The sequence below is a fragment of the Eurypyga helias genome, unplaced genomic scaffold, assembly GCF_000690775.1.
Source record: "Eurypyga helias isolate BGI_N326 unplaced genomic scaffold, ASM69077v1 scaffold12348, whole genome shotgun sequence".
Lineage (NCBI taxonomy): Eukaryota > Metazoa > Chordata > Aves > Eurypygiformes > Eurypygidae > Eurypyga > Eurypyga helias.
Window position 1 is genome coordinate 28,252 of NW_010265019.1, and position 13,779 is coordinate 42,030.

Below are 13,779 nucleotides of genomic sequence, written 5' to 3' on the forward strand. Positions count from 1 at the left end.
AGAAGCAGGAAGTGACTCATTTCCACTAAAAATATAGGTAATAAGCCCAATAAAACACATTGACCAGCATGAAAAACAAAGGGAACAGCAATTTGGAGTAGTGGTCGACATTGCTGGGGTTCTGAATTGTGAAATAACTAATGATCCTGTGCATTTTGTTTCTCAAGACACATTTGATTTTCTCATGAGTTTTCATGGTCAAGTCACTGCAATTAACATTATTGCTGGAGATCTCGATACTTGTAAAGCTGATTTTCCGTTTATAGCTGGTGATGGAGCTGTTGATAATGTCAGTGATGTTGACCTCTTCCATTTCTTTAGTGAGTTCATTTGCAGGCCCCTAGGAAGCAAGAGCGTACAGCTAGTTTTAGGATTTGTCTTCTGCAGAGGAAACATGCTTTAACCAATAGGGAAACCATAAGGATAAAGATAAAAGAACACAGCTTTATATGTGTTCATCCCAATATTCAAACATGCTTTCCCGCTGCTGCCTACTGTGTAGGAGTGCCTGAAGAGATTCCTAGGTTTCCACCCCTGCATTTCCAGAGGTATTTTGAGATCTTTGAGCAGGTCTCAACTCTGTGTCACTGAGCAACACAACATCCATCTCCTGCAACACATCCACCTCTTCACATCCACCAGTAACTGCACGGCTGGGAAACTCAGCATCGAGGTGGGAAACCTCTTTTCCCTCTGACAGGATTTGGGCTCTCGGTGACCCCTGGACTATAATCGTATATGAATATTTAATTTCTCATACTGAAGCAGAGCACTTTGAACAGTTCACCCTCTCACACAACTCCCACAGAACACTGTGGTCCTGATGTTTGGTATGGTCTTCTGGGAAGGGAGGAAGAAACTTTCAGCTTTCCTCTGGTAGAGGAAATTACCTCCCGGATCAGTGCCCTAATCAGAGTTGTTCCATAGAAAAGCAAAGAGGTGTGTTGTACTGGCTCTTCTTTGGCTGCATTTGGAAAGGACAGAGGTGCTTCATGCTCTCACATAAGCTCAGCTCAGGGTACAGACCCGATTCTAGAGGTGGGCCAAAGTGCCTTTCTGATGTGGTCCTGTGAGCGTAACGTGACGTCAGACACGGTGCTGCTTTCTCAGCTGGCACACGTCTGTCAGACACACAGCGGCCTAGGGCTATTCACATGTTTGTTGCTCACAAAAACTTAGATTTAGTGACACTTAGGAGAAGCAATTGCTACTTCATGTGTAACATGTCTGTCTTATTCAATTAATGGAGAACTAATTATTGCCAATCCCAGATAACTGGGTGTCGTGGTTTAACTGCTCCCTGCATCCAGGAACACAGCTTTCTAGCAGCCACGGTAAAAAGATTTAACCCTTTCCTGACTGAATCTAGCACATTTGGCTTATCAAGGTAGATAAGACTTTACCTCTTGCGGTGTTTTATCTGCACACTTCTGGGAAGAGCTGTAGTGAGCCACTGCATATTCCACAAGGGCACCAAAGATGAAGCTGAAGCAGATGCCAAGGTAAACATCGATGGCCTTAATGAAACAGTTGGTTTTCGAAAGTGAACTTCGCGAGCCGATCATCAGAGTTGTCATGGAAAGCACGGTAGTGACTCCTGGGAAAGTAGAAAAGGAAAGACCTTCGCTTGTGGACGCTTTGGAATAGGCTTGGCCTACCCTTCCGCACACGTTGTTGCGCTCTGTTGCTAGCCAGACAGAGCACACCACTCCTTATCAAATCCAAATCATCCAGCAACTAAAATTCTTTTGTAGTGCTAGCTACTAGCTCCACACAGGCTCTCCCTGCCTTTGACAACTTGGCTCCAGTAGGTACTTGGCTCACTTCTTTTTCTTGCCTTCAGTAAAAAATCCTCCCTGCCCCGTCCCCTCCAAAGCACGTCACAAAGGCCGTGTGCTCTGTCCTCTGCTGTGAATCTGCTGGCAGCCTTGGCCATACACAGCTCCGCAGGCGGGCAAACGTGCCAGCCACAACATACCACCCGTGCTCCATACTGCTAACCCAGCTGTGCCACAAGAACGTGAGCAGACCACTTAGCACTGGGCAGAGAGCTCGAGAAAACCACCCAGCCCCCAGAGGCTCCCCTGCCTGCTTCAATCCTCTCCCTTCCTCGGGCAGTAACTCACCAATGCAGGTTCTTGCAGGCACTGAATCCAATGTAATCCAAAAAGAAACCCAGGACAACATGACGAGCAGAGTGGAGGGCACATAGGTCTCCAGAATGAAGTAAAGGACATTTCTCCTCAGCTCAAACTGCAGTATCAGGCGTGGGTAACTGCCTGTTAATGAAAGGAAGAAAGACACCGAACATGAGATTCCCAAGGCTTGAAGAGAAGCTGGGACAGCCCGGCACCAGCTCTTCAGCTGAGGTACCTCAGCAGAGCCACGCTGCAATCATGGGAGATGTGTTCCTACACAAGCCTGACCTCTTGCCTCAGAGCTCTTACGTGTCCTAGGCGAGAGGACACAGATAGCATCACTGACTAGAGACATCTAAAGCAACGTCTGGCTTGTAAAGGGGCTCCTGAGCTTAATCCACAGTGGAAACAGTTTATACCAGTGCCTTAACTGGGACTACAGAGGGGCCGATGCTTTCATCTGTTCTCTCATACCAGCACAGCACATTCTTCCCAACAGCCGCTTTGAAGGGGCATTGCCAAGTTGGGTCTTATCTGCTGGCTGAGAAATAAACAGAAGATTGTTCTCTCCGTTTCAGCAGGCTCTGGCTCACATCCCAGAGCATCCCGATACCTCATCACAGGGAATTAGACCCCCTGTATCCATTAGTAATTTGTGATCTTGGATATCAAACTGTGTCTTTTTGTGCCCAAAAAATTTCAGTCAATTTTTAAAACTCCCTTTGCTGTAGTACTAACATGAGGGTTCCGGGGCTGGTTCGCTAGTATTTTCAGGACATCTTTCTGCTGTTTAAACAGTAGTTCCCTGTAAAACATAGAAACAAACCCCATGTTGTTCAAGGGCTGTGTACACTGCCGTAAACAACAAAACATTGTTATTTTTAAAACCTGGCCATTTTGAGGAAGTATTGGCCCCTTTCACAGCGTCTGTGATTGGAGAGAAGAGTATTTACACTGATAATGAAAAAGACATTGAATTCTGATGTACAAAGGGATCTTATTCCATCATGTTAGAATTGTGGTTTACAAACAAAAGTATGTTTTAAAAGTGAATTTTACTCCCAGTTACAGTAAACATGGCTCTCTGCAGTATTTATAGTCTGCACACCTGGGAAGAAGGGAGAGAGTTTCTTCAGGTGCGTGTGGGAAAGGAAAGAAGTGGAGAATTAAAAACAAACAAATAACCACCTGAAAATCCTTCAAGCACATATAGTGTATTAAAAATCCCATCTTTCCATGGATTTCTGTCTTACAGAATATCCTCATTTCAACTAACTGCATTTCACCATCCGTTCATCTCTTTTTGTGACATTAAGATTTGCTAAAGACTTTGCTGGGTGAGGCTTGAGTCAAAAGATACTGGCCCACAGAAGGGAGGGGAGGTGGGAGGGGAAAGACCTGAGAGCTTTTCTTGCTTTTCTCTTTCACGGATTTACCTGTTTCCTGCTGTGACTTCGAGACCAGGGTATAGTAACGTTCCACAGTGTACTGAGAGAGCCGCAACTTTTCGATGCCATGGACAGAGTCATTTCCTCTCAGCCACGCAAAGGTGACATCGTTTTCGTCATATCCCCCTAAGGAGAACATAAAGACCCGTATTACTGTGGCTTAGCCAGCAAAAGCCCAGCTACTGCCCTGCCCCGTCTCCTGCGTGGGAACAGAAACAGCGTCCAAGCACTGCAGCCTGCACAAAGACCCTCTTCACTGTGTCAGCCTACGGGTGGACACTGACTGTTCTTCCACGGTTGTACTTTCAGTCCTTCAGACTTCAGTTCAGACTTCAACAGGAACACACGCCACTGTGAATGATGCATAACAAGGCTGCCAAGAACCTATTTCGGTCATTTACATGGGGTATTTCTGTTTTAAAATATTTTAAATTTTAAAAAATAACGTATTCCTGTAATGCACAGATTGATTAAGTGCAGCAGGATAAAACCACTGCAGCGACCAACCCTAGAACACGTCTCTTCAGTCATGAGAGGGGAGCAGGAGAAACGCAGCAGTTAAAAATAGAATACAGATCCCATCAAGCCCCTTAGCAGGTGGCAGAAGCACATTTCACTGAAACACCACTTCAAGCGCCTAAAAAACCCAGAAAAGGCATTTTCAGTTAGTCAAGAGCTTGGGGTAGACACTGCTATCTGGTTACAAACCAGGCTCTTCTGACTGGGCATGTGTTGTCCAGGAAACTTGGTCAGAAAAGCAGCTTTTTCTACAAATCATTCCTCCTACCCCCAAAGGCTTAAGTTTCTGAGGCCAAATAAACGCATCCAACATTTAGGTAACACTGAATTCCTGCTTCAAAATGCTGGGACAGATGAAATCAACAGCTCAAGCAGTTATCAGTAAACTTCATGTATGCCAGCTGAGTAACTGCCTCCAGGAGTGTAAATGACGGGATAACGTGACCTCAGGTTGGGCTGAGGAGTACCTCGGTCTCAGGATTAAAGCTTGTACTGTCACCAGCCTGCCACTCACTTCAAAAATTGCACTTAATTTAAGAAACAAGCCCATCAATCTCACTAATTTGACTCTCTTATGAAGTGCCCTTCTTTGCGAAAATGAGTAGGGACACTCTGATTCTGATAACAGCCTCTTCGTCCTGGTAGAAGGAATGAGATGCAGCTCTATTCCTACCTAATTGTGTTTTCTTATTAGACACAAATTACCAGAGCTTGTGTGTGATGAACTCCTAAATTAGGTGTCCAGGGTATGAATCCTTGAGCAGAATCCTAAGCACGTGACTTCTCAAAATTTCTAAGCTGTTTTATAAATTGGGGTTACTCAGGAAAATTTTATAATAAATGATAGATTGTTGTTAATTCATCTGGCGTATATTTAAATAGCATTATTTCTGGGCATTTATCCTAATGAAATCTCCAGTGGGCAATATGCATGTAATTTCATTGGAATTATACAGCAGCTGAGCATGATGTAGGACCCAATCACTTTTAAACCAGGCCCAAACAAGCTATGCTTTAGCAGAAGAGGCCAATCATTATTATTTCAGGAGCTATTCTTTGTAATAAAGTTAACCATGGTGAACTAATATGATTTTAATGTGAAAATAATATGTGCTTCCCTAGGTGCTTCCTGCTGCAACCCCAGAAGTTAGAACCTGGTCTTTTCAGTATGAAGATTTTAGATGCTTCTTTTTTGTGACGTGAAGTGGGAGATGGTCACTGGTTTGGGGAGCTTCGCAGGAGCTTGCCAGGCTCCTGGCTAAAAGCCCTGCAGCGTCCTAAATTTTCCTGGAGTATTCCCCAGCCAGCTTTGCCACTGAGCTGTCAATGTAATTGAGGGCAGGACTCCCTGATTGTTCCTTTTCTTGAGTCTTCCAAGGCTGAGACTCGTCCTGTGGAGGAGGGTCTCATCACCTGCATCGCTGTAACAGACCCCTCGTGGAGCAGCAAATACCCCAAAGTCGGGCTTGGCCTTAGTTTCAGTTCATGACTTTGCGAGGCACATTCAACTCAGACTCCTCGCACCGTCCTGTTACGGTGGAGGTTTGGGAGGTGCAACAGGTGGTAGACACCTAAAAACGTGCAACGTTCTCCTTGCTGTGCTCCGTCCCATGCACTTACCCCACAGGTTAGTTTTGAAGAAGCTGTGTGTGCAAAAGGGACCTAATTTGGTAAACCAGCCTTTATTACTTCATCCTTTCTGTGCAATTTAAACTATCCACACTTTAATAAAAACATTATTTATTACCACTCCTTTTGTCTAAAATGCCCAGCGTCAGGAATCCTCTAAACTGGGGATTACAACACAGCATTTGAAGAATGATGAAGCAAAGTTGTTTTCGTTTGGACATGAGCAGTTGCAGGACTCCAAGCCTACTCCAGAAAGCCACTGTGACGAAGCCAAATATTCAAGAGACACACTCACACGTGAACACACGGAATCAAAGCCGGGTCAGTTTTTCTAGACTGTTACACTTACAGCTTTCTAGCTGCAGTCTGCATGTTTGTGTGTCCATGGGATATTTTGACAGGTCCATGTTACAAGCAACAGTAGTGGTGATTCTGTAGGAAGAGAAAGGACTCTGGCAGTTGCGATAAAAGCACATAATACCTCACTAGCAAGCTAGGCTGCAGAGACCCCACTCTGCCATTCAGATAATTCTGACCTAAGAAATGGACTGACGTCATCAGAGAGAACCCTCCTTAGAAAGATCTGCTCCCCGCAGCCACACGAACGAAAACGTAACCGAAGGAGGAATTTTGCTGTGCTGCGTTGGGACATTTAGCGGAGATTTGCCTGTTTTCGGGTGCTACAGTTTGCAGGTTGTAAGAATTCACGGCTTGTCACCCGAGGCACAGCAGCTAACTGCACACGCGCTCTGGCCTGCTCTCACGTGGAGGGTGAACGAGTTTTACTTTGCAGCTTTACTCTGCAGTGAAGGTTCCTGGCGGACAGTTACCATGAGAGGTGGCACTGTGACCTGCTGACGCGCTTACAGCACGCGTTTCTGCAGCGCACGTACAGGTAGGCTTTTCGCTGGGAAACGGAAGTCACGGCTGCATGGCGCTGGCTAAACAAACAGTTTTCCTTTCCCAGTACCTGTTAAACCTTTACTGTTGTGATGTCCCCCCTTGCCTCCATCCGACATCTAAACTGCTGAGCTTCCCGAGCAGGCACCGTGCTCAGGGCACAGCACATACCATGATGGGGAATCCTGCACCATTTCCAGGTGGCCAGGACAAGGGACAATGGGTCAGAAGAGCGTGGTCACAGTTGGCTCGTTGACCCCACACTCATTACCCATAAGAATTGGTATCTGCTCCTGTCCAGCATAAACCCTCAGCAGCAGCAAAGCCAAAGGTTGATTTACCTCAAGGCATACAAGATAGTGCCATTAGAGAACAATCTTATGAGACGATTCCCCACAGTGACATCGTGCAGGAAGGACCTTTTTGACTCCACGATGTACGTGTCTGGCACCCAGAGCAATTCCACTAGACGAGCATCTAACGTGAAGCTCTTGTTGCCGTGAAAGACCAAGCGGGGGTCTGTCCAGCGCTGCCGCAAATATATAGTAGCTGTGTAATCCTGGGAAAGAGAGGAAAAGCCCTGAGGACACAGGTCCAGAACACCAGCGCAGCATAGCTGTGGGTGTGCCAGGTGGATGAGAGGCAGAACACACAGCTGTTCAACCTCTCAAAGCTCAGCTTCAAGTTCATGCAGTGAATCTGATAGATTTTCATCAGTTTTATTTACTGTATTACATTTTGCATATACTTACACTCTAAGGTGTAGTGTTGGAATACTAGAAATTACATGCATAGTACCTTTTTTTTTAAAATGAGCAATTACTGTAACTGTTATTTTTGTGTTCATTTGCAGAGAAGAAAAGAGATGGGAAGTGCACGCTTCAGGCCCCTCAGCAAGTCACTGACATTAAAAATAAGTCATTGTCTACAGTTGGAAAGCTACACACATACTACAAATGTGACCATGAAAGAGACATTGGCGCTTGGGAGAAAAAAAGGTAAGCAAATCCAGCCTGTGCTTTCACCAAGGTCTTAAAAAACAAACCCCAAACAAATGAAAAAACAAAACTTGTAGCATCTTTTTTAATAGGAGTTTTGAATCTAAGGACACAAGGATTAACTTGAGTTTAGCCTGCCAAGATCTATCTGCAGTGACTGGAATATTTTCACGGTGCCCCATCATAAAAGGACAAGCAGTACTCTGCTCAAAAGGTAATTCCTTACTGAGCCTTCTGGACAGACAGGGCACTGTGGTACCATTTCCCTTCCTTCCTTATGGATGAAGTAAATGCAACCAGTAATGCCTTTTGTCTTCCAAACATCCCTGTCAGAGAGGGGTACAGGCGATTGTGTTAACAACGCGAAGGCGCTATGTTTTACCACAGACAGGCTGCCCTCCGTGGGGGACAAAGCAGTTCGGTGTCATTTGATCTGCAATTTGTAAAATGCTTTACGAGAAAACACCTAAGTAAGCATTGAGTGTCAGCATTAGGTTTTGCAACTTTAGTCTCAGCCTGGGACGCAGGAAAAAACACGTCAAATAATGCACTATTACGGCTTTCAGTACAGTGAATTACCTTAGTGACGAAAGTGAAGAATCCCGGTTCGTTTCCAGCTTTTATGGAAGCACAGAGCAAGCCTCTGCAACGTTTGCCATGTGGTCAGAGCAATTTAAAGGGACCATCAAGAAGAAAAACTCCAGAAGCTATTTTACAAGGCCCTTTAATTAAGTTAGAGTTATGTGACTAATTGATTTTGATGGTTCTGTCCCTTCCCCAAAGGCTTTATCAAAGTTACAGTATTTTATTTAGTGCACTTGTTTAATTTTTTGGAAGGAGGAAAAACCAAAGTCAGTGGTGTTCTTGAAAGTGCTGAAATGAAGTGTTGAAACTGCTCCTGACTGCACTTCTGACTGGTTGGAGGGAAACTATTTGCTGAATTTACCCAAGTTGCCCATAGTTTTGGTCAACCTGAAACAGGAATTTTCAGCGATCAGTGTTCTAGCTGTTATCAGAAGCGGAGGGAACCAGACTCCTCACCAGCTGTGGAAGATGTTCTCTGGATATTTGAAAAAGGGCAAAGCAGCCTGAATATGACAGTCTGTGCGCTGAACACACAGGAATGTATGACAAGTCTCTGAGGCAGATCCTACTCTTCTCTCTTATAAAATAAAAATTCTTTCACTCACCATGTCGCTCTCGGATATACTAGAAATACTTGCAATGTCCAGACTCATCGCAATTTGAACGGGTTCTCCTGTGGAGGGAAAGAAAAGCTTACAGCAGGGTGGAAGGAAGAGTGAGAGGCACAGTAAAAGCAGGCAGGGTGCCGGGCAGGGTGGGCCCTGCTCGCTGCGTCCCACGCACACACCGCGCTCTCTACACCGCAGAAGCCCAAAGGGACAGAGCATTACACTCACAAATGACATCATGACCCAAAATGAAGTTTTCAGTGTTAGGGAGCAGAGTTCTGTATTTGGTGATGGTCACGGAGAGCAAATATCCACCAGCACTGGCTGTGCAGATCCGCAGCGTCTCGGCGGCACTGCCCGCAGCCAGGGCCACTTTGTCCCTTGTCACCCGCGCAGCGGTGAGAACGGTCAGCTTTGTACCAAGCGGTTCTCCCCATCAGCCCTCGTGCGGGGGCTCCCCGGTAGAAGAGGGGTGTGGGGAGGGCTTGGCGCCCTGGGTGATGAGACAGCAACGCCTCTCCTCACGCGACTTGCTGACACTCCTTCTCAGCATCTCATCGAATTATAGATACCTTTCCCTGGCAAAAGACGTGCAGTTTTAAAAGAAGCTGTCGTTCATGTCCCCCATCTTGCTCAGAGCTGTTTAGACACTTAAAGCCCACTCAAATTAAAGAGCAGATCTGTGAGGACTCGGGGCCTGTGGCGGAGGGCAAACCAGAGCCCTGGCCATTTTGGTTTAACGTGTATGGCTCTGGTGGGACGAGGCTGGTGTAGGTGCAGTCAATTCAGTCTGCTAGGTAATTCAGTCTGTTTGCCGATGTCACAGGATCTAGAGGAGCTTTCCTCTTCCTCCCTGAGATCAGCCACTCTAAGCATAACAAGCTGGTAAATTCAGCATTGTCCCAGAAATCTGTCACTGTGGTCGGGAAAAGGAAGCAGCTCAAAGCTGCCAGTAGCAGGTGGTCAGTCTGCAGGAGCTACAGTGGGAAACATCCAAGTCCTGGTGAAAGCTGATGGGAAGCTTTTCTGCTGAACAGAGTTTCATTAATGGGTGCTGGCAGAAAAGCAAAATTAATAACAATAACAATTTTCACAGCTGTTTTTTAAACTTTCATCAGTATTTTTCAGGTGCTGAATGTCATTCCAAGAAACCCTTCGCCCTGTGTGGCTAATAGCACCCCCCTGGAAGGTGGGAGACCTGAGATTCAAGTAGAACAACAGCCTCAGGGAAGTTCCTAACTGCCCAACTGTCATTCAGGTGCTCCCTACCTGCTCCCCAGAGTTTCCCCAGGGTTCAGAGCAGGTTTAGTTTGTGTTTCAGTGAGAAGTGAGGGTGTGTGTCAAAAGTCAGTGTCTCTGGCAAGGAGAATGGCTTTATTCCTCGACAGCCACAATCTGCTAAATAGACCTACATGAACAAGAAAATCCCAAGGGTCAGACTGGAAACAAAACCATGTACAACTGGAGCAGAATTTCGTTACTCTGGTGGGTCTTCACAGGGGTATCGAAGTTTATAAATTCCCTGTTCTTAACCTCATAGATGGACACATTCTCCTGCCCCACACATGCATGCACAATCTATTCAAGGCAACAATGGATGCCCAGAAAGGAGCCTTGGCTGGTAGCTAATTTAAACGGAACACCACCTTTTAAACCAGGGCACCCTAAAGAACGCTTTAAGCACGCCCTCCCTCCACACAGGCATTACCAATTGTCCTTCCAACAGTCAAATGCACGGAGCCAACGTACCACCAAAGTAGGGCCTGAGGTATTTGTTGTATCCCATGGTGAGGTTCTCAAATCCAGGGAGGGATGTTGTGTCGCTGCCACGCACGTCAGACAGGTGACCCAGGGAGCACCTTCTGGGGACACAAACACGTGCTGTTACCTGTGGCCCGGCATGCTGGGCACCTCTGGTGTGCAGCTGCAGCTGTGTTTCCAGCTTGTGCTCAGACTAGCAAACAAACTGCATAAAATGCTTATTAAAAATAAGTAGATCATTGCAATCAGTAGCACTTGCACACGTTGCTTATCTTGGCTGAATGATCTGCACCTTGAAGAGGTGGGAAAAGGCAAATTACCTCAGCTGACAGCTACATGCGGTGGCTTAAGGATGTGCTTAAAACCTCCTTAACACAGTGGCCTAAGGATGTGCTTAAAACCTCCTTAAGAACCTGCAGCCTCCCCCTTCCCACCCCTCCTCATACAGTCTGTCTAAGGAACAGGCATTTCTTTTTTCTCCTGCTTATGACAGACAGAGACAAATCTTACTCACCAACAGCTCCTCCTCCCTAATCACTAGTCCCCTAAACCTTTCATCCTCATACTCCAGCGCCAGGCAGCGTCCCCACAGCTGCTGCCAGGAGGAAAACCTTTGGAGTACACCGGAAGGGAAAGGGCAAGCACCCAGCACTTCACAGACACCAGCAAAGCCGAGTCCCCCAGCTGCTGTGCACACAGAGGGCTCGACTCCAGTTTACAACGTCAAAATTAACGCTGTGGGCAGGCAGTGAAGCCAGCACCTGACATCAGGAAGCCCACAGATCTGCACCATCGTGCAGAGAGCTAGAGAGACAGGTGGGCTGCACAAGTTTTAGGGTGCAGTGTCCCTGTGTGGTCCTGTGCTCATTAAGGAGTGAATGGTTAAGAGCTTGTCATTGCTTTGGGATGGGCTGGCAGGGTGGGAGGCAGTGCCTCTGCGTCTCCCTCGCATCTCAGGACCACTGGTCTGTGCAGTAAGAAACTCAGCAATGAAACAACTCTGGTGAATTTATTTCTTCTGTTGCCTCTGCAGCTGTGTTACTCATCCTTGGAGCTTTCCCACAGGTTATAGACCAAACAGGACCTTACAGCAGAACCGAACCACCGAGTACACAGCAGAAACATAAACCATTCAAGAAAATGAGGGCTTGTATGTAGTTCCAGGGATGGAAATCACCCAGCTGGAACCCCAGGAGAGGGGAGGAGGATTTCCAGTGAAAACTGCAAACTCTTCTGGTCCTGAACAGGGAGTAAGAGGTTGGACTGTGAATGTACACAGTGTTTTGGGGACCTGTGCAGGGTGCTCTCTCGTATGGCGCATCCCTCACTGCACCCACATTTCTTTGGATGAGCTGGATAATTGGACGAATAGTTCCCCTTTGACCCACATAATTTATATGAAACATAATTCAGACATTGCCTGTCAAACAAACATGCCGCTTACCTTTGGGTTGGAAGGAAAAGACACAGGCCAAGGAAGCAAAAATATCTGCAGGACATCTCTGGAGATTATTCCTGGATTTGCTCTGCTTGCCTGTGAAGCAGAAAAGCAAAGTTTTGTGGTTTAAGAAAAACTATTTTAAGGGAAGGGGACAGGGAAAAGTAATCCTGCACAGTCAGAACCACACGCTGTGTGATGTTTAACACTCCCAACACATCGTGGCCCCTGCCCTTTTTTCCAGCTTGTGTCATTTTTCGGCACTGTGCTCTTCACACTTTCAGTAACACAGGTCCTGAAGTCCCTGACACAGTCACCAAATTTAGGTGCCATGTTGTTTGAGATGGGGCTTTTCTTCTTTCAGCATGGGATGGCGATTAGCTGGTGTTGAGAATGGCACCACGGGAAGGGATTTATTAAATCAAGACGTGTTTAGGCAGTTCCCTTAAGGCAGTCAGACTCTGAAGCCAAGCGAGACCCTGCCCACACATGACACACTGAGCATCTTTCAGTCCCAGGCCCCACCGTGCAGAAGTGCTGAAGCTCTGCGCTCCCTTCGCTCGTTCCTGGGATAAACCCATGCTGTTACCAGTGATGTTGGCAAGTCGCTCGGCATGCAGTACAGGATGAAATCATTCCGCTTTAAATGGGTTTCGTTGACTTTTCTGGGAGTGGAACCACATCTTGGCGTCTGGCCTGTGACTCTGACGGGCTCATGCTGCCCTTGGAGCAGGCACAACGACGGGCGGCTCTTCACTGGGCACTGCCCCGCGCTGCGTTTTTGCTGCCTGCCTTCGATGCTGCGTCAGTCGCACACCTCTTCTTGAGCTGGAAATGTGACACTGCTCGACCTGCTCCGCCACGCTACTCCCACTGAGCCCCGTGCATCAGAGTTTTCCTGCAGATACTGGCCAGGCAACATCATTCCGGGATGGATACGAGCCTTCCTCTTGTTTATACTGTTACAAATTGGGAATGACGGTGGGACTCATTAGTCCCCGTGCCTTGGCACCATGAGAGCAGGATCCCAGATTCAGATCTTTTCATCATGCACGGCAGTTAGGGCCTTGGCTTCGAACCCTGCTATTCCATACTAACCCAAATACCAGGAATTTTCTGTTTGGGTAGATTCTTCATGCGGCAGTTCGCCACAGCCCAGAGGGCACCCTGCCTTCCCAGCCCGGGTGCTGTGCCATGGGACAGCAGGGTTCCAGCCAAGGAGAACATCTTGGCCTATACAGAGCCAGTAAAAACACCCGAGCGTTCAAGGACCACAAATGCAGCGCATCCCACTGCAGAAGGGATGTTTTTCAAAATCAAATACGCTCAAATATCTGTCCAAAATCTGAATTCCTAACAAGGCTTTGCACTTCCGGCCCTTTCTCTGAACATGCTCCTCACTATAATGAGATCGTGCAGGACTAGAGAGAATCATTTCCCTGCTCACAGCAATGTTAGACACAATGTTGATGGGAAAGAAGAAGGATTAGTCCAGGTAGTTTAAAGAACAACTTCTAGTAAGATCTACAAATTAGCATTTATTTAAAGTATGAAAATTCACGAACTTCAGGGGTGGAACCCCACTCGAGCATCTTCTGTGAGTGTGTTTCACACAGGCGCTGGGGTTGCTGCATACTGGTCCGTCAGAGTGAGTTTCTCAACCATTTTATTCTATCTGACCCTCGCTACTAAGGCCTTGTTCTGACAAAAGCAAGCCAAATTCTATTTATTTTGATAACTGACTAATGGATGGAG

General features: G+C 46.7%; 1 protein-coding gene across 1 annotated transcript; it reads right to left on the bottom strand.

Annotated features, from left to right (window-relative positions):
- Positions 1-25: 25 nt before the first annotated feature.
- GABRP (gamma-aminobutyric acid (GABA) A receptor, pi) lies at positions 26-12,086 on the bottom strand. The gene is made up of 9 exons (XM_010156582.1): positions 12,031-12,086; positions 10,575-10,687; positions 8,823-8,890; positions 6,976-7,193; positions 6,084-6,166; positions 3,575-3,712; positions 2,127-2,279; positions 1,404-1,597; positions 26-340 (listed from the first exon to the last, which is right to left on the bottom strand). Exons 1-9 carry the CDS (start codon positions 12,084-12,086, stop codon positions 26-28), a joined length of 1,338 nt encoding a protein of 445 aa, XP_010154884.1.
- Positions 12,087-13,779: the final 1,693 nt, after the last annotated feature.